This window comes from Capricornis sumatraensis, chromosome 19 (genome assembly GCF_032405125.1).
Source record: "Capricornis sumatraensis isolate serow.1 chromosome 19, serow.2, whole genome shotgun sequence".
In the NCBI taxonomy this organism is placed as follows: Eukaryota; Metazoa; Chordata; class Mammalia; order Artiodactyla; family Bovidae; genus Capricornis; species Capricornis sumatraensis.
The window spans coordinates 65,841,008-65,868,574 of record NC_091087.1 but is presented as its reverse complement, the minus strand read 5'-3'; the positions used below and the strand labels follow the sequence as shown (position 1 = coordinate 65,868,574).

Below are 27,567 nucleotides of genomic sequence, written 5' to 3'. Positions count from 1 at the left end.
TTCTTTGCAGCCAAAGATGAAGCTCTATCCAGTCAACAAAAACAAGACCAGGAGCTGACTGTGGCTCAGATCATGAACTCCATATTGCCAAATTCCAACTTAAATTGAAGAAAGTAGGGAAAACCACTAGACCACTCAGGTATGACCTAAATCAAATCCCTTATGATTATACAGTGGAAGTGAGAAATAGATTTAAGGAACTAGATCTGATAGATAGAGCGCCTGATGAACTGTGGACAGAGGTTCATGACATTGTACAGGAGACAGGGATCAAGACCATCCCCATGGAAAAGAAATGCAAAAGAGACAAATGGCTGTCTGAAGAGCCCTTACAAATAGCTGTGAAAAGAAGAGAAGTGAAAAGCAAAGGAGAAATGGAAAAGATAGAAGCATCTGAATGCAGAGTTCCAAAGAATAGCAAGAAAAGATAAGAAAGCCTTCCTCAGTGATCAATGCAAAGAAATAGAGGAAGACAACAGAATGGGAAAGACTAGAGGTCTCTTCAAGAAAATTAGAGACACCAAGGGAAAATTTCATGCAAAGATGGGCTCAATAAAGAACAGAAATGGTATGGACCTAACAGAAGCAGAAGATATTAAGAAGAGGTGGCAAGAATACACAGAAGAACTATACAAAAAAGATCTTCATGACCCAGATAATCACGATCGTGTGATCCTCACCTAGAGCCAGACATCCTGGAATGTGAAGTCAAGTGGGCCTTAGAAAGCATCACTATGAACAAAGCTAGTGGAGGTGATGGAATTCCAGTTGAGCTGTTTCAAATCCTGAAAGATGATGCTGTGAAATTGCTGCACTCAATATGCCAGCATATTTGGAAAACTCAGCAGTGGCCACAGGACTGGAAAAGGTCAGTTTTCATCCCAACCCCAAAGAAAGGCAATGCCAAAGAATGCTCAAACTACTGCACAATTGCACTCATCTCACACGCTAGTAAAGTAATGCGCAAAATTCTCCAAGCCAGGCTTCAGCTATACGTGAACTGTGAACTTCCAGATGTTCAAGCTGGTTTTAGAAAAGGCAGAGGAACCAGACATCAAATTGCCAACATCTGCTGCATCATGGAAAAAGCAAGAGAGTTCCAGAAAAACATCTACTTCTGCTTTATTGACTATGCCAAAGCCTTTGACTGTGTGGATCACAATAAACTGTGGAAAATTCTGAAACAGATGGGAATACCAGATCACCTAACCTGCCTCTGCAGAAACCTGTATGCAGGTCAGGAAGCAACAGTTAGAACTGGACATGGAACAACAGACTGGTTCCAAATAGGAAAAGTATGTCAAGGCTGTATATTGTCACCCTGCTTATTTAACTTCTATGCAGAGGACATCATGAGAAACGCTGGGCTGGAAGAAGCACAAGCTGGAATCAAGATTGCCAGGAGAAATCTCAATAACCTCAGATATGCAGATGACACCATCCTTATGGCAGAAAGTGAAGAGGAACTAAAAAGCCTCTTGTGGAAAGTGAAAAAGTTGGCTTAAAGCTCAACATTCAGAAAATGAAGATCATGGCATCTGGTCCCAACACTTCATGGGAAATAGATGGGGAAACAGTGGAAACTGTCAGACTTTATTTTTGGGGGCTCCAAAATCACTGCAGGTGACTGTAGCCATGAAATTAAAAGACGCTTACTCCTTGGAAGAAAAATTATGACCAACCTAGACAGCATATTCAAAAGCAGAGACATTACTTTGCCAACAAACGTCTGTCTAGTCAAGGCTATGGTTTTTCCAGTGGTCATGTATGGCTGTGAGAGCTGGACTGTGAAGAAAGCTGAGTGCCGAAGAATTGATGCTTTTGAACTGTGGTTTTGGAAGAAACTCTTGAGAGTCCCTTGGACTGCAAGATCCAACCAGTCCATTCTGAAGGAGATCAGCCCTGGGATTTCTTTGGAGGGATGATGCTAAAGCTGAAACTCCAGTACTTTGGCCACCTCATGCGAAGAGTTGACTCATTGGAAAAGACTCTGATGCTGGGAGGGATTGGGAGCAGGAAGAGAAGGGGACGACAGAGGATGAGATGGCTAGATGGCATCACTGACTCGATGGACATGAGTCTGAGTGAACTCTGGGAGTTGGTTATGGACAGGGAAGCCCGGTGTGCTGCGATTCATGGGGTTGCAAAGAGTCGGACACAACTGAACGACTGAACTGAACTGAACTGAGGCTATGTGTAGATCTTACTTGGATCCTATATGGAATAAAATAACTATCACACCCATTTGGGGGATAATTGGTAAGCTTTGATATGAATTTTAAATGATATTAAAGATAATTGTTCATTTTGTCAAATGTAATATTTGTAACATGATTATTTAGGACAATGTCCTTTTCTAGAGATGAACACTGAAATGCTTAGAGATAAAATATGACATCTATAACTTAAACTTTTTAGCACAATGAAATGGAAAAGGCAAATATGGCAAAATGTTAATAACTGTTAAATCAGGGTGATGGGTTCGTGAGAGTTCATTGTAGTGTTTTCTCTGCCTTCATGCATCTTTAAATTTTTTTCATTACAGAAGTATGAAAAAAAGTTAGTTGATGTCATTCCTCTACTCCAAAACCTTCCAAAGCCTTCCCCTGCATAACAGAATATAATCTCCGTTCTACATCATGGCTTTTGAGCACCTGTGTGCTGTGGGCCCAAAGACCTCTCCAAGCTCATCTCTAACAACTGCCACAGTGGCTTCCTTGCTGATCTTCATAAAACCAAGCACACCCTGAATCACATCTTTGCATTTCCTCTTCCCTTTGTCGGGATCACCTGTGCTTCAGACCTCCACACGGCCACTCCCTTACTTGGTCCAAGCCTCTTGATCAGAGAGGGCTTTTTCCTGACCACGACATCCACAGTACCCTCCATCACTTTCTTCCCCTCTACCCTGTGTTTTAGTTCTTCCTTGTACTTTTCATCCCTGGTGTTCAGTGCACTGGGTTGGCCAAAATTTCATTCGGGTTTTTTTTTGTAACATCTTAAACAGAAACCTGAATGAAATTTTTGCCAACCCAATATGTGTGTGTTGTCTGTCTCCAACAGAACTTAAAGTTCTGTGAGAACAGATCCTTTATCTTTTCAGTCACTAACAGTACATGGCACATTGTAAGTGCTCAATAAATTTTATTAAGTGAATGAATGAATAAATATTATGACCATGAAATATGGAACTAAAAATATAAACCTTTTTTTCCAGAAGACACTGAAATGAAATATGTCTTTATTTGATCATGGAAAATATGCTATAGTAAATCATATATCTCTTTTAAGTGTAGAATTACCTCCTTGCAAAAGAAAACAAAGCAAACCCCTCAGACTTGAAAGTATGTTGTTCACACTATGGTGTAAATTATTTCTCTTTCCTGATACGAGAGGCTAAAACTATGGAATAATTTTGTATACTTATTAGCTTTATAAACACAAAGATGACTTCTTAGTAATTAGGTTGAGACAAACAATTAAGATCAAGCTTCACAGGACTTATCACCTCCTGTTAATACATTTTATTTTATTATTTATCACTTCCCATACCATCACCTCTTTAGAACTCAAGGTCCATTAGAGCAAGAATCTGTCTTGTTCACACCCAGATCCCCAGCTCTCAGAACAGTGCGTGAAACACAGCAAACAGAAGCTAATTGTTGAATAAAGTCATCAATAAATTCTGCTTAACTTTATGTGAAATTTTCTATGTGTTGCATTCATGCATTATCCTCTGATAAGAAGTTATTTTTGCCAGTATCACTTTTTAAGATGACTACACCTATAAAACAACTTTCAACCCCTAGGCTTTGCTTTGATACATGAAACAAACTTCAAGCAGAGGTGTTAGCATATGATATACGCCTATCGTTTTTAAGTTAAGTTATAAAATGACACCAGTGATGTCATTTTTTTCCTCTTTTTAATCTTTGAAGCTAAAACTGATTTGGGGTTTTCGAGATGGCTACTAGATTTCATTATTTCCCCCCCTTTTTTTTGAGAACAATGAGAATTCAAAGTACTCTTTAAAAAATAGTTTCTAACACATACATATTATGTGGAACTTTTGTAAACTTGAAAAAACGGTAGTAGGATGTTATAGTGAACATATAATCAAACTGCAGGTTAAATGATCCTCTGGGAATTTTAAGGAAAAAAGGCAGACAATTTACTCTATGGGGAAATTTGAGTACAAGCCTTTCTTTCCCCCTGCTTTTGACTCTAATTTTGAGGTTATCCACAGCAGGGTACCCATGTTTTTTCTATAAATGTTATCTGTTACAAGGTAAAAGAAAAAGAAGCCAAAAAAAGAGAAAGAAAGCAAACTAATATTAAGGGGTTTCAGGAATACTCTTAGGTAAGGTGAGAGAGCACAGCTGAGGCCATGACACACGGAAGGTGCACATCAGAGCAGAAGTCGCTGTGCAGTGGAGACTCCTGCCCATCTCCCCCGAGCACTGTATCAAGCGTGAAGCGAGTGTGTTGACACTCTCCCCTGTGCATCCCTCTCTTCAGCTGGGTAGCTGATCAAAAGGAGAACCCAGTGAGGAGGCAAAGGTAACAACACCCTCTAGGCAGAAGGGCGTGAATGGAGCTTGCTATTCTATTTCAAGAATGTGGAGAATTTGGTTAATTCCAAAATGTGCTCCAGTTCAAGAAAAAATCAGATAAGAGGCATTGGGCTCACATTTGTCATCATGATTGTGAACATTCTTTGTAAGAAACGATAATAGATCTGATCACTTGATATGACTTGTGGCAGACAGGCGTATTTCTGGAGCAGCTTCTCATGAGTTCTCCACTTTAAGGAGGCTGCAGCTCGCTGCTCAGCAGCTGTGAGAGCTGGAACCAAGTCAGGCAGAGATGATAACTGAAGAAGAAAACACATCAAGAGAATCAAAGATAATTAAATACATCAGCTGCAGCACTCAGCCAAATTATTCAGACTTACAATACACTGGGGAAGGGAAAACTCTTAATCATTTCCGAACTTAGGAGGCATTGCAGTTGTCACAGGGAGGTAATTATTCAGTAAAATCAAAATTTTTTTTAATCTATAAGTAAAATTTATGATTCCTGACAACAAAATTTTGAAAGAGACAAATTCATAGCTCTTCCGTATTCTATTTCACCATCAACAAACTTTGATATTCTAAATTCCTACCCTTTGTCCTCACTAGCTGCTATTCTTGCAATAACAATTAATGCTAATAAAAACTGAAAATATGAAAGTAAACCCCAAGGACAGTAAATAAAGATTGTCGTAAGAAAGGTAGAGGAAATTCAAGCTGTCATAACTCCAAAAGACTTTTACTGAGCCCTTCCAGGTGGCCAGCACTGCGTTAAGTGTTTTTCATACATTCTTTCATTGATTCCTCTCAACACCTCTGCAGAGTAAGGTCACCCATACAAGATCCAGAAGTTCTTTTGATCCATGGGATTCACCTTATTTTCTTGAACACTGCTCTCCCCACCAGTAGACATCAGTTCCAGAATCTCTGGAAGATGATCTATGAGAGCATCTAGTACCTGTTAACAGAGATATTGATTACCCTTCTAGTGATGGCTGTTTTTTTCTAATCTTAGATCAATTAACTTGCCAATTTCTACACAGGAATAGTGGGTAGTTACCAAAGAGCATTTTGGGGGTTTCTAATCTCCTGCTCTATCATCTTTCTGCTGCAAAGTCTTAGAAACATAATCAACTACCGTGGTCAAACTACCTTTGAAAGGAGTTTAGTATGTCTGCCTCTTGATAGTATTCAAATAGTTTCGATGCGAGACAGCCTAACAACATCCTTAAAACTGCCTCCCAACTTTTGAAAAACAGTTTAAGTCAGACAACACCCTCAGAGATGTCTCACGTTGAGGAGCTGAGCTTTGGCAAGCCAGCAGTTGTTTGAGTGATTAGGATACACTAGATAAAGCATCTGTCTACTTTTTGGCATTTCCAAAGTTTTCCATAACATAACAAATACATATATATTTTTAAAAACTTAATTTTTTTTTATAATAGACCTTCCCAATCTCTAGTCTATGACACAGTCATTCATCAGTTACAAGCTTACGGGACTAGTCAGCTATTAGAATTCATGAATTCCCAAGAAGCAGGAAAATAAAAAAGGCACTGATATACTCAAACCTGATATAAAAGAAGTAAAAAACAAACAGTAAGAAGATATTACCTCCAATGATTCATCTTGCAACAATGTTATTAGTTCTTTATGTATTAAATATACTCCAGAATTCAGAAGTTTAGATACCTAAAATATAGCAATAAAGTCTCTCAGATTTGAGATTACTAGACATATAAAGGTTATAACAACAATTAAGAAAAAAAAATCCCTGTCAGATTTACTTTCAAAATGAGACTTGGTTACAACATAAATATAAAATTAGATTTCTAGAAAAAATTACTTGCATACCTAATAAGCTTTTCCATCTGCATCTTAACATGCTAGAGTGTATGAACACATGATGGTAGGGAAATGCACAGGTCGGGGTGGGAGGTGTAGAAGAATGGATTTATCAATCGTAAGTTTCCTACCACAAGCAGTAACGAGCCCACGGGTGCCTATAGTTCCTATTTTAGTCTTAGAGCAGCCAACAGTGTCTTTCAAGAGAGCGAAGCCAGGGGAGCACTCGTCCTGGTTTAGAGCTCCCTGAGGGCACAAGTTCTGCTGAAGGCCAGCAGTCACACAGGGACAGGGCAAACTCCTAAGCCAGCAAAACGTCAAAGACTTTTCTAATCAAAGACTTCAATCAGCAAGAGAGGAGTTTGGAGTTGTTGTTCAGTCGCTAAGTTGTGTCCAACTCTGCAACAGGCCAGGTTCCCCTGTCCTTCACAGTCTCCCGGAGTTTACTCAAACTCATGTCTACTGAGTCGGTGATGTCATCCAACCATCTCATCCTTTGTCACCCACTTCTTCTGCCCTCAATCTTTCCCTGATGCTGGGAAAGGATAATCTTAGTATCCAGCTCCTTAAAGAACCACTTTTTCCCCCTCCAGACAAGCAATGGTGAAAATCTACAATGGTATATTCACCAGGTTCCACTTTACCTTTAAGTATTTTTTTTTAACATACTAGGTTTGAGTAAGCTTTAATTGAAAAGGGAGCTCCTGATAAAGAAGGTATTTCAAAAATCTTTGCTCTACAAGGTTGTTTTTGATTTGAAAGTATTTTGAAAATACTATCTTTCTCAAAAACAAGAATAAACTTGGACCATACTAGAGTAATTATCAGAATCAAATAATAACATTGTCAGGAAAATTTAAATCTGCCAGTGTATTTTCATTATTTAAAAGGACAAACCTACATTAAGCATCCATTTATGGAGTCAAATATCATCGTAACCCACCACCATGGTATGACTGGGTGAATACAGAAACTAGCCCCCCAGCAAATAGCTAAACCAATGATTTCCAAACTCACTTCTATCAGTGAAATATTCTTGTATATATATTTCAACACGCCTATTTCTATGGTGCTAACACATTATGTCCACTATAAAACATAAATAAAAATAAAATAGTAAAGGCATGAGATAAAATAAACTTAAGTAGAAACTCTCATATTGCATAAATACTGCTTTCTCAGCCTCTAATCTCATGCAACCATCTCATGAACCAATCTAGACAAATACAAGTATGCAGGGCAGCAACCAAGCATAAATGCCTTAATACACATAATAGATATGTAGCTCACTCAGCCAGCTAGTGCCCTCTGCCATTTCTCCTCCTCCAAAACCAAATATTCCTATATGTGTATTTACAAAGATGACTTAATTGTTCAACAATGAATTATTTTAATTAATTATACCACTTAAAGGGAGTCTTTCTTGGACTTTGCACACAGAACATTCATTTAATTCACACCAGAAAAAAATAAGCAATGACTATCATTCAATAGGCAAGAGTCTAAAGCAACATTTCTAATGCTGCTATGGATATCCTACATAGTTTTAGCTAATCTAACAATGCTTTGAACACAGTTCAAGGAAGGAGATACAATATTCTCAGTGAGAATAAGAATATTACTATAAAGGAAATAAATATTTTATTAAGCCACTAAGATTTTTTAAATTTCTTTTTTAAAATTTTATCTTTTGGCTGCACCCCAAGGCATGTGAGATCTTAGTTCCCCCACTGGGAAACAAACCCATGCCCCCTGCATCAGCAGCATGGAGTCTTAACCACTGGATCATGAAGGAAGTCCCAAGCCCCTCAGATATTTTTATGTGACAGTCCTGAAGTCGACAAATTATAGCTTATCCATGTTTACGGCAATGATGGCACGCATCTACTTCCTACAATCACTCAAGAAACATGCCCTAAATTTCAGCCTCAAGGTTTAAGAAGTTAATTACATTTATCATAAAATTTAAATTCACTTTTGTGGGACTTCCCTGGTGATCCAGGGGTTAAGACTCTGTACTTCCACTTCAAGGGGCATGAGTTCATTTCCTGGTTGGTGAACTAAGTTTCCCACATGTCCCTCAGCAAGGTAAAAAAAAATATCCACTTTGGCTCTGACACTATGAAGAGTTGTCATAACAGCTAAATATATAAGCTGTGCTCACAAAAGATGAACCATGTATGGTAAAAGCCACAAATTTAAATAAATACTCTCTCAATTTTCCATTTGTTCTCAAGTTCTTGTGTTTAGGTGCAATGCTAAATATAAACATTATAAAGCATTATAAAACCGATTTTACTTCCAGATCTACAACAGCCATATTCATACCACAATGTCTGGCTTAAAGTAAGAGAGAGTATAATTTAAGACAAGATATACTGAATGAATGGATTAATACATGATAAATGAATGTAACATCTGTATGTAAATGAATTCTGTAAACATTCTAAACAGAACTACGAGAATTTTTCCAAATTTAGGATTAGAATATGAAAGAGATATGGAGCCAATATATTTTAATAAATCTGAAAACAAAAGTGTACAATGTATCAGAAACTCATCTGGTACACATAAGCAAAAAACAACAAATGTAAAGTGGTTATCACTTTTTCAGACTTACTTCATAAAAGCAAATAGCAATAGTGTATCTGACTGGTACTTCGGGGTCATGACAAAGGCAGAAGAATGTAGAATAGAGTTCCATGTGGAAGTTTTTGGGATCAACAAAAACAATCATGGCCTGGTGGAGGTGGAAGAAGATGAGTTTTGAAGAGAAAAACATGCGTCAATAACAATATCATAGTCATTTCACTTAAATTGAAATCATGTTCTGAATCATAATTTAGTTAGAAATTATATTTGGAAGATCCAAATACATGCACATAATTCTAACATATATGCTGCTACTGCTGCTGCCAAGTTGCTTCAGTCGTGTCCGACTCTGTGCGACCTCACAGACGGCAGCCCACCAGGCTCCCCCATCCCTGGGATTCTCCAGGCAAGAATACTGGAGTGGGTTGCCATTTCCTTCTCCAATGCATGTAAGTTAAAGTGAAGTCGCTCAGTCGTGTCCAACTCCTAGTGACCTCATGGACTGCAGCCCACCAGGCTCCTCCGTCCATGGGATTTTCCAGGCAAGAGTACTGGAGTGGGTTGCCATTGCCTTCTCCCACAATAAACCATAATTGTGTAAAATAACCTGATTTGTATACTATTCTTAAGTAAAGTCTACATTACCCTCTCCTTATCTCACTCTTTTCCTCCTAAGCAACCTGACCCCTACCCCAAATGCAGGTGTCAGATTCCTAAAAAAGTCTGGAGGAAAGCTATGAAAAAATGAGGAGGCATGCAGGTTTGTGGAAGAAACCAGCCAACCGGTTCAGAGAAATACTTTCACTGCCAGCTTTATGGTCCAAAATGTAGAGTGACATATATACATAGAGACAAATATAAATTACACCAATATATACCAGACATAATGCTAACTAATAAGTGTCAAATATGGCAACAGTTTTCAATGTCATCTATTCATATATTTTATAATTAAAATGTGCAGCCACTACAAATGTATAATGTATTACCGGAAAGTTATAAGCACAGTTCTTCCGTACTGAAATATATTTCTTCTCCTGCTCTAAGATTTGGGGTGGTATCTGGTTTTCATTGTGTCCATTTTCTTGTTGCAAACCCAATGTACAAAGTTTCTTATAAAACTCCAAAAATCTCAAGTGTTGATCTGGAGTAAAAATTCCTAAAACACATGTAAAAGGTTTGATCAACATTTCATTTGAAAACAAAAATTAAAAAGAGAAAAGCAAAGTGCAGTAAAAACATAATTAGAATCGGATATTTAAACAAATGGTTGGAAATCATAAGTAAAAGTAATAATGAGGAAAAAGTAACTACTGTGAAGAAATCTAGTGAGTCTTTACCTTATGTTAATTTTAATAATATTTTCATTTTAATTTTTACAGTATAAACTGTGTGATGTAGGAATTACCTGCATTAATTTCTGCAGCATGTACCACAGTATATACCACTAATGAATAATTACAATAATAATATAGCAGCCATTATTACTATTTATTTCTGATAAATATTTTTAAAGTTGCCTACAGAAAAGACTTGCACATATGTCTGCAGAGAAGAAGCTTAAAAATGGGATCTGAGGGAATTCTCTGGTGGTCAAGTGGTTACGACTTGGCACTTCCACTGCCAGGGACCTGAGTTTGATCCTTGGTTGAGGAACTAAGATCCCAGGAGCTGTGTGGCATAGCGAAAAAAAAAGCCCCAAATATGAAAGACAGCAAAATAAACCCAAAATACTTTTGATCAATGACTGGTTCCATATTCATATACTATCTTAGACAGCTAGTAACTCGACAAATATTGCAATACTTTTCAATAGTCTATTGAAAGCCTACAGTCTACTTAAAAATATTTTTTGCTATGCTAGATTGTTACAATTAATGCTTACATTATTTTAATAAGAGAGAACTGAGTAATACATTTAAAATGCCAAGAGTTACAGGTATTATTCTACATTCTAATTTGAACTGCTTATGTGATATATTAATCATTCAAAAAAATTAATAAGGGTATACTTACTATGTACCAATAGTTAATATATCTAAACTTCTATGATCAAATGTCAACTAATATAAAAGATAAGATATTCAGAAATTTAAAGGCCTATGCCTACTTCACTCCTCCATTGTTCTTTTACATAGGTTCTATCAGTGAAAAAGTCATTAAGATGTTACACACTTATAGGGTAGGCTTTACAACCTACTGAAGAGCTGCAGTTTAGGGGCTAAGGTAAAAGAAAAAGGAAAAATTCTCTGCAATCTTGACATTTTTAGCACATATCATACCATATAATCCATGGCATAGTTTTCCTAAATGGAAAGATAAAGAAATAAGAATTGATTCATCTGCTTTGAAAGATTTTTCACAAAATGATTTCACTACGGGAAGTATAGTTTGACTTCTGTCATCTGAAAAACAAGAATAAAAACACAGTTTAGATCCAGTTGCCCACACTGCAAATGTGCAAATTACTGTGTACACACAAATTTCAGAAAGAAAAATTACTATGTTAGCCTCAGAGTAACAGAAACTATCTGACAGCAATGATGATGGACATATGATACAAAGAGGAAGTGAGAAGTGAGTGGAAATCATCAAGAACTTTAGTCACGCTAAAGAGTCTGCGGGCTCCCCTTGTGGTTCAGTGGTAAAGAACCCTCCTGCCAATGCAGGAGTTGTGGGTTTGATCCCTGGGTCCAAAAGATCCCCTGGAGAAGGCAATGGCAACCCACTCCAGTATTCTTGCTTACTGTTAGCATTCTTATAGTCATGTAGACTCATACCATGCTGCATTTTATCATTTTATTTTTGATATATTTTAAAAGTTAGTTCATATTACATTCTGTATAATGAATGTCTTCACTTTTACTTCTTATGTGACTCTTTTTAAAAAACTTCTTTTGAGTTTTTGCTTCTTTGAGTGTTTGCTTACTCATAAGTTTCTGATATTAACAATATTTCAGTTTTGATTTCAAATACTCCCTGAATTTCCCACAGTTCTCTTAACCTTTCAGGACAGAATCACTACTTTATTAGGGTCAAATCAGTCAATCCTAAAGGAAATCAACCCTGAATATTCATTGGAAGGACTGATGCTGAAGCTCCAATATTTTGGCCACCTTATGCGAACAGCTGACTCAGTGGAAAAGACCCTGATGGTGGGAAAGATCAAAGGCAAGAGAAGACGGTGGCAGCAGAAGATGAGATGGTTAGATAGCATCACCGACTCAAAGAACATGAATTTGTACAAACTTCGGGAGATAGTGAAGGACAGAGGATACTGGTATGTTGCCGTCCATGGCATCGCAGAGTCAAACATGACTTAGCAACTGAACAACAACAAACTTAAGGGTGTGACAACACTAAGTAAAATTTTGTAACAGGATTATTGGTATTATTATTGCTGCTATTATTATCATCACATTTCAGCACCACATCTATTGTTTTTACTGAATAACATTCATCCAACATTTACTGAATTTCTTAGAGAACAAACATTAACAGAAATAGAAAAGTGAATGATAAGTGGTTTCTGAACTTATGAAATTCAGACCAGCAAAGAAATCAAGCCCCGAAAATATCATAAGACAATGTGATCATTATTTAAATAGTTAGTATAAGGCAGAAGTCTGCAACTGTTTTTGCAAATGCTTTGTAGTTTATCTGTCACAAGTACTCAACTCTGTCACTTTGGCACAAAATAGCTAGAGACAATATAGAAACAGATGAGCGTGGCTGCATTCCAATAAGCTCTGTTTATACAATGGGTGGCAGTGGGATTTGACCCACGGGCCATAGTTTGCCAAGCCCTGGTATAAAGGGATTTAGAAGTTGTCAGCAAGGACACTGGATCTGAACTAGGCATTGAAGGAGAAGCAACTGGCTAGGAGGAAAATAGAGGGAAGAGTGAAAAAAGAGAACATGGAAAGCCTAGAGGTGGAAAGAATTTGGTATGCCAAGAAAATGGCAAGTGGGGTTAGAGCACCAGAGCCAAGAGAAGCAGGAAAGAACGGCAGGAAATACAGCCAGGAACACATGTTAAGACAGATCTGTGACAGCCGAGTGTGTGGCAGGAAAGGTCCCAGATCAGAGATGATCTCTGGCTTTAGCTTGGAGGCCTAGGGGTACTCCATTATTAAGAAACAGTCATTCATTCGCTTCTCAGGTACTGCTGTTTTTAGTCCTCTGGTGCACCACATGGCTTAAATTATTATTCTGTAATATCCACACAACACAGTTGTCCACATTGCAATAATTGTTAAGAGATTCTCCTAACTCAGTTAAAACATTGTTAATCCTACAATTACACAATAGTGTTTTGCACCTGAGTACTTGACATCTGTCCTTTCAAATTACACCCTACCAAAATAGTCAATTTGCATGGATAAAACTAATGTCCAACATTCATTAAGAATCTAGTCACACACTCACAAGAGCAACTAATCATCTCGCTGATTTGATCTGCGTAACACAAAGAAACACCTCCTTACCGATTCCCACCCAAATACCCCGCCCAGACTTCTTGCGACCAGGAGATTTCTAGCATTAAAATATAAAATAGAGGAAACTAATAGTGATATTGCTTCAGTCAAGATCTGTCTTAGGGTCAGTTAGTTGAGCAAGTTAAAAGCTAACCCACCAACCCAAATTCTTATTAGCTCTCCATACTAGTCAGTTACATGCTGATGAGAGGAGAGAGAGAGGTAGGGAATATACAACACCACCAGGTGCAAGGAGGGGAAAAGTGGCAGCAGAGAAAGTACTCAAAGAGGAAGGACCACAGCAAGAGAGAGGGGAAGGGACGCCTCACTCTCATCAGGAAGACTGACAATACTGCAGCAAGCTTCCTCCTCTACTAGTGACACGGAACAGGAAAACAAAATGCTTTTGGAAGCAAAGCTAAGGAGACTCACCTGTATCAAATATGTCGAGCAGATTAACCAAAGTTTCAAAGGCTGCCAGCCGCACACTGCTGCCTTCATCCCTAGAAAGTTCTATTAATTCAGGGAGCACCACGCTTTTGGTAAGTTCTGTCCTGCACAATAAGCAACAGAAGAAAACAAATCAAATCAATAAATTTTTGGTAAGAATGTGATTAAGGATCAGTTGCTGAGCTGCATGCTGCATAAAACAGGAAAAATCATGAGGATATGGCTCCTGCTTTCTGGAAGCTTGCAGTCTGGCTAGAAAAGAATGACAGTTTAAATATAAGAAATATCCATGGTAATTGCATCATTACTTTTATAGCTAACAGTAGCTGCTCAAGATATACTCACTAAGTGAATGTATTTCTGTGACAACTAACATGGTTGAACAATGAGGCTGAATATATGCGTATTTCTTTTATTTCACTTGTATTCACTTGTATTTCTTCTTTATGAAGCATAATATTCACTTTCTTTGCTCAATTGCAGTTTCATAAAAGTTCAGTGGAAATAAGGCATCACTGTGGACCTACATGTATGATGCAAACATTTTCCCTCTTCATTAGTTCCTCTCAGCATACTGGATTATAGGCGAGGAATTCTTTCAGGAAGTAGATACAAGGTGTATACTGCCCAAACTAGTCAATTTATGAGACTATCATTCTCTTGTCTCACAGCCAGAGGTATACGGGATAGAAGTTGAAGGACAGCCCGATCCTATTACCTTTGTAGGAGTCCATATTTACCAGTTTAGATGCTGGTAATTACAATCTAACCCTGTCATGATGTCAAAAGGGGGTAAAATATACGAACAAAAAGGTGAATGAAATAAGCAAGCTTCACTTTTATCTCTCTTAATACAAACACATCAGAAGGTACTTACCATGATCACTTTTAAAGATCATAAAAAGTTTAGTTCTTCAAATAAACGCCTGTTTTCATGGAATACAGAACAGGATACACATGTCTGACAATCCAGAAACAAAAATGTGACAAGAAATTGAAAGTATACTTACCCAATGCCCTGAGCTATATTTTCTAATTGACGACACATGCAAGATCGAACTTCATATTCTACATCTTGACAGAGTGATTTTACCAAGGGAAGTATTTCTCTTTTAATACTAAGAGAGAGAAGAAAGAAACACACAAATAAGTATTATAGAGTAATTAATATTTTTAAGAAATTATCCTTAAAATCTTAGCTTAATAACAACATACTTTAATATAGAGCTTTATAGTTTCCAAACCAGTCAATCCTAAAGGAAATCAGTTCTGAATATTCACTGGAAGGACTGATATTAAAGCTGAAGCTTCAGTACTTTGGCCACCTGATGCAAAGAGCAAAAGACCCTGATGCTAGGAAAGACTGAGAACAAGAGGAAAAGAGGGCAACAGAGGATGAGATGGTTGGATGGCATCATTGACTCAGTGGATATGAGTTTGAGCAAACTCAGGAGAAACTGAAGGACAGGGAAGCCTGGCGTGCTACAGTGCCTGGGCTGGCAGAGTCAGACATAACTGAGCGACTGAACAACAACAGTTTACAATGTATATTTATATATGTGATTACATTTGCATGTTAACAGCTACTTTAACGACGGCAGAATCTTTTAAAAATAAGGGTTAATTTGGAATTGGCAGCTAAAACATCTTAGCTAGATAAAAGCCTATGGCCAAATGGACTATCTGATTCTAGCAGCCATCAACCAAAATATTCTTCAATTTAATATCTCACTTTTGCATCATAATTACATAACATTCCATTCTTTCCACTTGGTATTTGTCATCTATGCAGAGAGTAGCAAATAAATTATAAACAATCTCCATAAAACCTCAAACTAAGATAAATTATTCAACACAATGAATTCATAGCAATAATAGAAAAGAGCAGAAATCTATCTTTATATCATATTTATCAATTTTTAAAGACTATAAGATAATATCATGCTATCCTCCAAACTACACTAGGTACATGATGGAAATGACTAATACGGGAAATAAGAAAAAAGAGTTACCCTTACTGATTTTGAAAAGCCAAATCAAGAAGAAATGCATCTGAACAGTAGATTTCAGAGATTTCTATATTTATAAATTTGACTCAGTTAAACTGTATACAGTATGGAGTAGTACAAATATAATTATTAAACATATAGTCATTAAACATTTTAAATCAATTTAATAAAGTAAACAAAAAATTATGTACAAATACTCACGCAAGGGCATCAAATTTGTTGGTCAATTTTCCTAAAATTTTACAACTAACTAAACGAGACTGGACTGTTTGGGAAAGTTGTGCCTTGGAAACGAGTGGATTCAAAATCTAAAGAGAAAAGATTTAGAGAACAAATTAACAAAACTTTATATATTCCTGATATTAATGTTAGCTATTTTGTTCAAAGAACATTTTAATATCCTAAATATTTTTTACAGAACCTCAGTTACATTTTGAGATCCATGATGATAAATCAAGCAATCAAAAATAACCAGGCACACAAAAAATTCAATTAAGGCTTATGGTGAATTCTTTAATGATCTGTATGTACATATAGGGGTGAAAGATTCACTTTTTCAAAAGAAAAAAGCAGTTAATTGTTAAATACTGTGAAATTTGTTTTTGTTCCATATAGAGTAATTTTTATATTTGTCCTCATGGGAAATAGATGGGGAAATAGTGTCAGACTTTATTTTTTTGGGCTCCAAAATCACTGCAGATGGTGACTGCAGCCATGAAATTAAAAGATGCTTACTCCTTGGAAGGAAAGTTATAACTAACCTAGATAGCATATTGAAAAGCAGAGACATTACTTTGCCGACTAAGGTCCGTCTAGTCAAGGCTATGGTTTTTCCAGTGGTCATGTATGGATGTGAGAGTTGGACCATAAAGAAAGCGGAGTGCCGAAGAATTGATGCTTTTGAACTGTGGTGTCGGAGAAGACTCTTGAGAGTCCCTTGGACTGCAAGGAGATCCAACCAGTCCATCCTAAAGGAGATCAGTCCCGGGTGTTCTTTGGAAGGACTGATGCTAGAGCTGAAACTCCAGTACTTTGGCCACCTCATGTGAACAGTTGACTCATTGGAAAAGACTCTGAGGCTGGGAGGGATTGGGGGCAGGAGGAGAAGGGGACGACAGAGGATGAGATGGCTGGATGGCATCACTGACTCGATGGACGTGAGTCTGAGTGAACTCCAGGAGATGGTGATGGACAGGGAGGCCTGGTGTGCTGCAATTCATGGGGTCACAAAGAGTTGGACACGACTGAGAGACTGAACTGAACTGAAACAAAACATTGTAACTTCAGGGACTCCCCTGGTGGCCCAGTGGTTAAGACTCTGTGCTCCTAATGCAGGGGGCCAGAGTCAGGGAATTAGATCCCACCTGCCACAATCAAAACCCAGAACAGCCAAATAAATATATAAACTTAACTGAAATGCTAACATGAATTTTCTCATATTATTAGTCTGAAGTTTTAAGAATATTAATGCCTTCTAACCCAATAATTCCATTTTGGGAGAAGTTACAGTTAAGGAAATTGTCCAAAAAACAGGAAAAGCTCTATGGAAATGTTCATTATTGCCTTACTTTGATAATAAAACACTGAAAACAGGCTTAAGTATTTCATAAGTAAGTCAAATATTTATAGCTACCACCAAATGAGTGATATGAGGAAACAATGAAGAAAATAATGCTAAATGAAAAACATGTATAGATTTATTATGATCACTAACATGTCAAACAGCACCATATACAGGGAAAAAATTCTGAAATGAAAATACATCAGAATGCTAAAAGTAGCAAAGTACAGAATCATGATTTTTCTTCCTTCTATATTCTCTACTACTCAAATTTTCTATAATGAATATGTGCTGCTTTCAGAGTAGGAAATAACTCTATTCTTTTTGAAATACCATTTTTATCAAAAAACAAAAACCTTTAGAGTAACTTAAATATTAAAATTTATATATAAAAGTTTTACCTCATGCCTTAGGGTATCTTTGGGCAATACTTCTATCACAGACAGAAGAGTTTCCAGCCATGCATTGCTGACACCTGAATGACAAAGACAAAACATAAGTTAACTATCTCACAAATTCAGTTTCAACTTAGCCATTAATATTTTCAACAAACTTTAATTATAAAATACCAATAATTATCTTTATTGCTACTGTAAGAAGTTTCTCTGCTTTTCTGTCTTAGCCAATATCTGGAAAACATTGATATTTTTAAAAATAATATCAAGGTGTTATCTTTAACCCAAAGTGTACTTTTTTCTTATACTATAATACTATAAATGTAAGTGTTGTATAAGAAGCAAATCTAAGAAGAAAGCATAAACTATGGGTCTTCAGGCTTCAAACAGCACTGAATTTTGTGGATTGGTTCAAAATGAGCCATCAAGAATTTTAGTCACACCACTGACCAACTAACTCTTAGGGAGAACGGCCTCACTCAATTATGGTCATCAGACTACCATGACTCAAAGATCCCACCCACATATGAGCAACAATAAGCACATGTAGGATGAAGCATGCCAGGCCCCTGACCTGCGTCCCTGTGCTCCAGGTGCAGCAGGATGACTTGGAGGAAGGAGTGGGCATATGTATGAACTGACACCGATTCGTCCTGTAGGATGGTCAAAAACGACACTGCGGCCGTTAACTGCATTTCCACCCCTGCAACATGCAGGGCTTCCTGTATAATCAGAAAGAGTTTGCTATTACATAGATGAGAGATCAGAAGTTATAATTTTTTTAAAATCCAAGGTCATAGAAACCAAACAGTCATATTCTACAGAATAACTATATATGACATTTAAGGATAGGTACTTCTTCTTAACACTTTATTTAAGAAAACTACATTAATCTGCTCCTGATTGTTTAACTCATTAGACAACATAAAGTTTTAAATGTCTTAGATAATTTATAACACTCCATTGTTTTACTGCATAAAAATCATAAAAAGTACATACACCTTCAGATAATAGGATTGGCATTTTTAACAGATCTCAGTTTCTGTTTTTCTATTTGTATTGTACAGTTTGCCACCCCCTGAAAACAATAATGCCAAAACTTAGACAATTGTGTTTTTATTACTTGTATTTCTGCTTCAAAAAATAAATATTATGCATTTTACTATAAAAAAGGAATACACTTATGATTGTGAAAATGTATTTTCCCCTTTAAACAAGTGACAAGAACACAAATTACTATGAAGCAAACTGTTTTAAAAAAGGAATATTGCTTAATATAAGAATGTTTTTAAAAATTAGTTATATTCATAACCATCTCCACTCACCTTTTAAAGTCAAAGTCTACATTAGAATAGTTTAACACATCAAAGAGTAAAACAAAAGAAAACCTATCTTTCATATAAACCTCACCAAGGTCTCATCTGTATTTCTCTAGAATACTATGTAGGTGTGCATAACATAAATATAGCCAAAAGCATTACTCTGTTTAATCAATTATGATAACTACTGAAATTTCCCCTGTATGCCTATTTTTATAACTAATAAACTTGGTAGAACAATGTGGAACTCACATCCATAAAACAAAGTTTCATATCTGTGATGTTAGGAAAATTAGTCTTTCTGCATTATTTCCTAATATATAAAACATAGATATGGCTTCATCTTCTTAAAGATTTGATTTAAATCATTTACACAGAAGTTTTATGACTTACCAACTTGTGCAAACTGAGCATTTACATAATGACCACTGTATATCCAATTGTCTCCTCTACAGCACCCTTGGATATCTGGTAAGAGTCTCATCACCTGAACCCATCTCTCCCCAAAACCTGTTCCTCCTCCTATCTTCTCCAACTCAGTAAACAATACAGGATAACTCTGTCCTTCCAACTTTCAACCCCAAAACTCTGGAGTCACCCTTAACTCCTCTCAATTGCTTACTTCCCATAATCAAATGAGCAGTCAATCCTGCCCCAAATCTGACCATCAATCACCTTTATCACTACCATGCTGGTCCAAGCCACCATCACCTCCAGCCTGAATTACTCCAATAACCTGCTAATCAGTGTCTGATTCTGTCACTGTCTCTCTATTATCCATTCTTTACAGCAGCCAGAGAGATTCTTCTAAAGTCAGATCATGTCACTTTTCCACTCAAAATTCTCCAGTGGTTTTCCAACCCACTCAGAGGAAAAGTCAAAACCTTTTCAATGACTTACAAAGATCTGCTCCCAATTTCCTCTTTTCCCAAATTTCCACACAGTTGGCTCTCTGAACTCCCTCAGGCCTCTACTCTCATCACCTTTTCAGCGAGCCATTCCCTGATGGTCCTATTTTAAACTGAAAGCCACCCCTCCGCCCCAGCCCTCACCATGACCCAACTGGGTTGATCATCACCATTATCCAACATGCAACAGTCTTGTTTACAGTCTATCTCCCACATCTAGAACACAAGCATCATGACTGCAGAATTTTTTTTGTCTGATTTTGTCTGATTCACTACTGTATCCCCAACTCCTACGGCACATAGCAGGCATTCAGTGAGTAATTGCTGGATGACTGAATATCTCTTACCCTTTCACCTAAACTTCCTGCTCTTGTGGCTCTCTCCCTTCACACACTTTGTCCACATCTCCTAAAAGGTGGCTTCAAGAGATTTTGAAGTGAGTCCTAAAGATTAGGGATTGGGAGAATTAGATATAAGGCAAAGTAAAAATGGATCATATAGAAATGCATTCTCAATTCTCTATCATGTCAGTATGGAGATGTTCCTGCCATTTTTCCTACCCCAGTGTCTCTGTAACTGTGATTTAGACCATGTACCCAGAGTCCTTAATTCAGCATGGTGGGGCCACTGCCAGGCATCAGACTAGGGAGATAACATTGTCATTCTACAGCAGCAGGGAAAGACGCAGAGCTGTCAAGCATCTTGCTCAAGGCCAGCACGCTTGTCATCGGCAACTCTAAGACCTAAGCTTTGTTGGCCTATTGCCAAAGCCAAGGATTGAATTCTTCCTTGCAGACTCTGCACTCCTCGTCACCATTTACTAAGGCATGGCTTACTTCAACCCTGAGTCTGTAGGTAGTAGTGTCAGAGACTTGGCAGATGCCTACATGGTGGGGTTCATTCCCAGAAAACTGATCACATATTAGAGTGGCTGATTTCTGTTGCATTTTGTTTTAAACTTTTGTACCACACACACACACATGTCATTTCACAAGTTTTTTTCAATTAGGTATCTTAAGAGTTCCAGGCTGAAAAGAAAAAGAGAAGCAATGATAAGGTATAAAGCAGAGTAGCAACTGGTCTCTGAAATAACCCTCCCACATCCCCTTCTCATACTGTTTCCCAAAAAGAACATTTGCTCCAAACTAAGAATTCTGGATTTGGAAAACACTTCTAGAAGATTTGATGTGGCCAGGATACATCACTTACAGGTTTCAGAAGGCACAGCTTTTATTTAGAAACAGAAAGCACTTTGCAAAGTAATATTTAAATAAATTGTGAAGGCCACAGTGTGCATTCCAGTTCACATGAGTCTGCTGTTTTAAGTTCCAAGAGATGTGATTCTGCCCCTCTTAAAGTCATTAAAGTCCTGGGTTTTGGACGTGTGCGAACTTTATGCAAAGGAGGAACAGGAGGAGTTCTCCAACTTCACATCTTCTTACTGTATTACTTAGTCTTGACTCCCGCAGCAACATATGCCCCAACTATTTTGCATTTAATTTTCGAAAAATCCTCAAGTCTTATCAGGATTTGGGTTTTTCTCTTGTTGTGCTGACTTCAACATCTGGGACTGTCCACTGTTAAGAAACCAGCACAGACTAAGAGACTTCATCAATGCTAAAATTCAATTGATTTCTAAACATATTTTTCTGAAACATAATACAATAAGAATGTGATACTTACCAGTTCCTGTTTCTCCTCCACAGAGTCACACCCTCTGGACAAACATAGTGAGATCCATACTCTCTGGGTAAATAAGTGTGCATCCTCATGGACCTTGGAAGACACTGAAAAGTAAATTCCTCTATTGCTTAAGTGCATGCCTTAATGCCAGTTACTGTTCCTCTTACATACTATCATGTGGCTGGCATTCCAACTCAAATTCCTCAAAAATGAAATAAGACGTTTTATAAATGAGTGAATGGTACACTTTCAAATTTAAAAAAAACAAGTCCCACTCAAGGAAGGAAAATGTACTAGACACTTCTGTGTTTCAATTCAGTCTTTAGTTAGCATGAATGCTGCAAGAAAGCATTTTGTAGACAATGTAATACAGTCCTTGCAGAGAAGGAAACTGCTGCCTCCAATAAACCCACATCATATGCATCCAGAAGGCCTTTCTCTTTACAATACGCAACACAGAGAAGCATAAATAAATCATTGGCTTATTCCAAAAGAGCAAATATTTTGGGTCCATGTATTTGGAAACTAAACTTTTAAAATAAAACTGATAAACATATCTACTGTAAAGACTGCTGTTAAAGGTAAAGGAATCCTAAAATTACAAAGTAACTTTGTATATTTTTAGAGATAACATCACTGATTATTTTGAAATTAAATAATAGGTAGTTAAACATGAAAATACTAACCTGGGACAGATATTAAAATACTAACCTAGTATTTATATTTTATATTAAAATATAAACCTATGACATATAAAATATCTGGGGTTCTGAGAGTCACAGTATGGCAATTTTTAGTACTTAACAGTAATAGTGAACAACTCTTTTTACTATATAATTATACTATTTATAAAAGACTTTACAACTGATTTAAATATGAATAATTGGAACGCCAACCCCGAAATATCTTTAACAATTTAACTACAGTATCTCATTCATTCCCTGATCACTCACTGCCATGTTCCACACTTACATGAAGGATGGGGAGAACTAGTTGAGAGTATCAAAAATCAAATTCTGAGAGGGGAAAATAAAGAAGAGGCGGCAGACGGGAATAAAAAGGGTGTGTTTTACCCTTCTTCTAATCTGTTTCAGTGATCAGCAAGGTTCATGAGGAGGTACACATAAAAATATCAGAAGATATCTTTCCAGAAAAGGAAACACCTGTACCAACAGAAACTATCACTTGATGACTGCAAGCATGCAATGGAGTATTCAGCCATGCATAATCACCAGAACACCCAAAGAGATCAGTGCACTTCAAGACCATGGTTCTGAAACTGAACTTGGAGCTGGAACAACTGTCATTTTTCACACATAATAAATCAGACTCATCAGAAATTTCATGATTTACACTCGAACTGTAAATAAAAATTTAAAACACTGCAAAAAAAGGATGTGCCCATTTCAAAGAAATAACTAATGGATACAAGAGCTATAAATAACCATTTCAAATGTTCCACTTTATTAAACATTTTTTTGAAAAAAGAAATTATAAACGGTTTACAGAGGGAGATGGCACTGGAAAGTGTGACACATTTCTATAAGCAAGTAATGCCTTCTTTTCTCTCTAGTCAGTCACTTTCCCCTTCTATCCTAATCACTAAGCCAATGAAAGTCTAATTTTGATAATATAATTTTAATTTAAGTCACAGCCATTTATTAAGTTGCTGTTGCTATTTAGTTGCTCAGTGGTGTTTGACTCTTTGCGACCCCATGGATGGCAGCCCACCAGGCTCCTCTGTCCATGGGATTTCCCAGGCAAGAATACTGGAGTGGGTTGCCATTTCCTTTTCCAGGGGATCTTCCCAACCCAGGGATCGAACCTGCATTTCCCGCTAAGCAGGAGGATTCTTTACCACTGAGCCACCAGGAAACTCCTATTTATTAAGTGCCAACATCACACTAAATATTCTGAGAAACTGGAGAAAAGTCAAAGACATGTTTTCCTACCTTGGAGGGGCTGCTATTGATGATATACATGCCAATATTGAAACATATCCATTTAGTTACAGCCAAGGGGCTGAAGACATAGTGCAGAGCAGGGCTAGCAATGTATCTGGTCATCCTGTAAGTACGCACTCTCATTCGATTCTTTCTGCTGAAATTCCCTGTATGTCCACGCACATCACTGTGAGGAAGTGGGTAGTTCCCTGTTCCCCAGTAAGAATCAACAAACGGTCACACCTGCATCACCAGGTTCTCTCCAGCCTCCTACCCTGCCCAAGGGGGCATGTGACAAAGAGCCCACAAGTGAGTGCCAAGTTCCCTTGTGTCTGGAGCTCTGAGCTATTCCAAACGGATAGCAATCTTTAAAAACTTTTTAACAGTTTAGCTGATTTTTCCTAACGATTTTATCTGGTGGCCACTTCTTTCTCTGAAACTCTTGTCAAAAGTCAGCATCCTTGTGTCTCATTGCTCTTCAGAGAGCTCTTCTGAATAGAATTCACTTGTTTCTTTGTGACCACTTCCGATGGGCTTGAGAAAAGTTACAATCATGTGAGTTTTGTGAACACAAGCCATTATTGTTAGAATGGGAATGATGCTTTCCCGCACGTACCTAAGTAGAAGTGGATGAGACTGTTTTGTTTCTGAGCCCTGAATATTCCTTACTCTCTTACAAGCTTAACAATATATTTATTTTATTTTATTTTTTAAGCATGTACACCCGTGGCTGATTCATGTTAATGTATGGCAAAATCAATACAGTATTGTAAAGCAAAATAAAGTAAAAATAAAAATTAAAAAAATAAAATAAAATAAAATTAACCATACATTTAAAAGAATGCTTGTGAGACCTCATCGAGAGTGTCAAGATGTTCTGATATGGGAACATTTTCTAGGCTATCGACCTCAACAAACTACCAAAAGGCTAGTAAATCCATACAGTTTTAAATCAAACAAAGACCTTTATTATGGTGCAATATGTGAATATCTTCTTAGTTTTATAATTTTGCGAGGATTGTAGATAAACATATCCATAAATTATCCTTTCTATCATCCAAATGCCTAAAGTCAGAAACCATATTCAAGTAGTAATGGTGGTCCCATTAGCACAGAAATAAAAGATTTTCTAATTAAGAGATTCAGAAGTTCCAGCTCATTTTTACTGTAGGCAGGATAAAAATAACAAATGATTGAATGACTAAGAAATTCAAGTGAGAACACTGGTCTCCACTAGAATTTATCATACTGAAAGGCAGTATTTTTAGATCTATTAAGAATACTAGCTTGTGTGATTTTTATATATGCCCAGAAAACAACTATATTTACAGTCAATGTTTTCACTGAATTTACTACTATCGTCAAAGAATTAATGATGTTACTCTATTTTGTCTTTATGGATATACATAAAAAGATATAACACAGATATTATTTTCAGAATGCATTGTGGTCAGTGTACTTTTATTTTTGAGCTATAAACCAGAGAAGAGTCATTTTATACCATCTGTCCACGCTCTCTAAATCCTTTGGTTAATCCTACTTCTTTTTTTTTTCCTTAGTGAACTGGAAGAATAAGTTACACAATTTTATGCTTCCTTTCCTGTAAAAACTCCTCATAAGATCAATTCTGACCCTGATAAATTTTCTCCATCAATCTGACATTACAGGAATAACTTCACCTTACTTCACATCAGAGTGTCCTTAAATGCTTAGCCTGTCAGTAGAGACCTACTCTATTGTGGGCTTTTTATGACCTGCAGGGAGTCTGGAACATCATGTTCTGCTTATTATGTAGAACTGTGTTGCCTTTACAAAACCCTTCTTTTTTCAAGAACTTAACTTTTAACTTTTCTCAGAAAACATCACTGGCAGTGAGGAAGACAAGTACTTTTATTTTTGAAGTACAAACCAAAGGAAAAGGCAACTTGTATCATCTCTGTGCTCTTTAACTCCTTTAGTTAAGACTATTTCTTTTTTTCTTGGTGTATGGTAAGAATAAATTATATAATTGCATGCTTAAACAAAATATTATAGTTGAACAGAATTTTTTCAGCCTAGGTTTTCTCAACTGTCAAACAAGAATAAATATATGGCATGGAATTGTTAAGAAGTTTAAGAGGATGTATCTAAACTGCTGAGAACAAGGCCTGGCCCACAGAGAGGGTTCTTCACTTTATTATCTTGGTTATCCACATTTCTGTACCACTTGAAACAGAACTTAAAGAGTAGGTAAAGCTTTCAGTAACAAACATATTTACTTACATAGCAAAGGTTGTCTATAAAAAAATTTTAATAAAATCTTTTAAATCTACTTTTATTCAGCAGATATAAAATACTCAAATAATCACATTGGGAGAAACTTATGAGAAAAGTAGAAGCAATAAGTCTTTTCAGAATCAAAAGATGGGGGTACCACATATACTGATCTTAAATAATCAAGTTTCATATGATTAAGTCTACTTTATCTCTTCCTTAATATGTATCTTTCTCCCACTCCTCCCTGCAAAAAAGGTCTCCCTAGAAATGTCAGTCAGCACTGTATCACTTCACTGATAGACTGTTGATACTTCTCATCCAAGAATACCATTAGTGGTTCAGGCCAATGTGTCATTGATCTTTCAGGTAGACACTTACTGTCTCAGAATACTAAGCTCAATCAATGCTCATTTTAAAATTATTTTTGAGTGCCTATTTTTGCCAAGTACTGTTCTACATTCTGGGGAGAGAGTGATAAATCAGACTGACAAGACTTCTGTCCTGATGGAAGAAACAGAAAAGAATGGTAGGTGAGGTAGAAAGTTAGTCAGGGTCATTTTAGAGAATGGTAAGGAGCTTTATTCTATCTGAAATGAGAAGTTACTTGTATTACTTTCCTCTATGTGCATGCTCAATTGCTCAGTTGTGTCCAACTCCTTGCAGCCCCATGGACTATAGGCTGCCAGGCTCCTCTGTCCATGGGATTGTCCAGGCAAGAATACTGGGCTGCCGTTTCTTACTCCAAGGAATTGTCCCAACCCAGGGATCGAATCCAAGTCTTCTGCATCTCCTACAACTGGCAGGTGGATTCTTTACCACTGAGCCACTTTCCTATGGTTGGTATGATAAATTAGCACAAACTGAAAGGCCTAGAAATGTATTCCCTCACCATTCTGGAGGCCATTAGTCCTAATGAGTATCACTCAGTCAAAATCAAATTGTTGGCAAGGCCACACTCCCCCCTAGGCAGGATCAGGCACTTGCCTCTTCCAGCTTCTAGCAGTTGTTGGCTTTCTTTGGCTGGTGGCCACATCACTGCAGCCCCTGCCTCTGTCTTCACACTGCTTCCTCCTCCAGGTCTGGGTCAAACCTCCCTCTGCATGTGCTGGCATTTAGGGCCCACCCCAATAATCCAGGATAATCTCCCTCAGTCAAGAACCTTACCCACATCTATAAAAGCTCTTTTTCTAAAGAAAGTGACATGTATAGTTCCGGGATGTGGTAGGAACTGTTCTGCCTACCACACCACTTCAGTAGTTTTCATTCAAGAATGAAAGATATGATTGATCTCTCTGAAAGATCTTTAAAAGATCTCTCTGAAGAAAAAAAATGAACTATGTGAGATGATGGATGTTTTAATTATTTGATAGGGGTATTTCACAATGTATAATATATATTAAATCATCGCATTGTATACTTTGAATATACACAGTTTTCTTTGTCAAAGTTTATTTATTTGCTCCTAAATAAATAAATGTATTTATTTGTTCCTAAAGAATAAATAAACGAAAGATCCCTCTGGCCAAATGGGCTCCGGAGAGCAAAGGGAGCAAC

At 37.1% G+C, this 27,567-nt stretch overlaps 1 protein-coding gene and 1 pseudogene across 1 annotated transcript in view; both read right to left on the bottom strand.

Annotated features, from left to right (window-relative positions):
• LOC138095509 (serine/threonine-protein phosphatase 4 regulatory subunit 4) overlaps nt 1-18,599 on the bottom strand; it is a 49,699-nt gene extending 31,100 nt beyond the window's left edge. Inside the window, exons 1-11 of the mRNA XM_068991549.1 lie at nt 18,479-18,599; nt 17,911-17,984; nt 16,150-16,256; nt 14,950-15,057; nt 13,922-14,043; nt 11,294-11,416; nt 10,001-10,170; nt 9,040-9,159; nt 6,189-6,266; nt 5,449-5,532; nt 4,691-4,873 (exon numbers count right to left, since the gene is read on the bottom strand). Coding sequence (XP_068847650.1) covers nt 4,691-4,873; nt 5,449-5,532; nt 6,189-6,266; nt 9,040-9,159; nt 10,001-10,170; nt 11,294-11,416; nt 13,922-14,043; nt 14,950-15,057; nt 16,150-16,256; nt 17,911-17,984; nt 18,479-18,599 — 1,290 coding nt within the window. The remainder of the gene's footprint in view (nt 1-4,690; nt 4,874-5,448; nt 5,533-6,188; nt 6,267-9,039; nt 9,160-10,000; nt 10,171-11,293; nt 11,417-13,921; nt 14,044-14,949; nt 15,058-16,149; nt 16,257-17,910; nt 17,985-18,478) is intronic.
• Nucleotides 18,600-21,644: 3,045 nt separating this feature from the next.
• LOC138095512 (serine/threonine-protein phosphatase 4 regulatory subunit 4-like) overlaps nt 21,645-27,567 on the bottom strand; it is a 49,408-nt pseudogene continuing 43,485 nt past the window's right edge.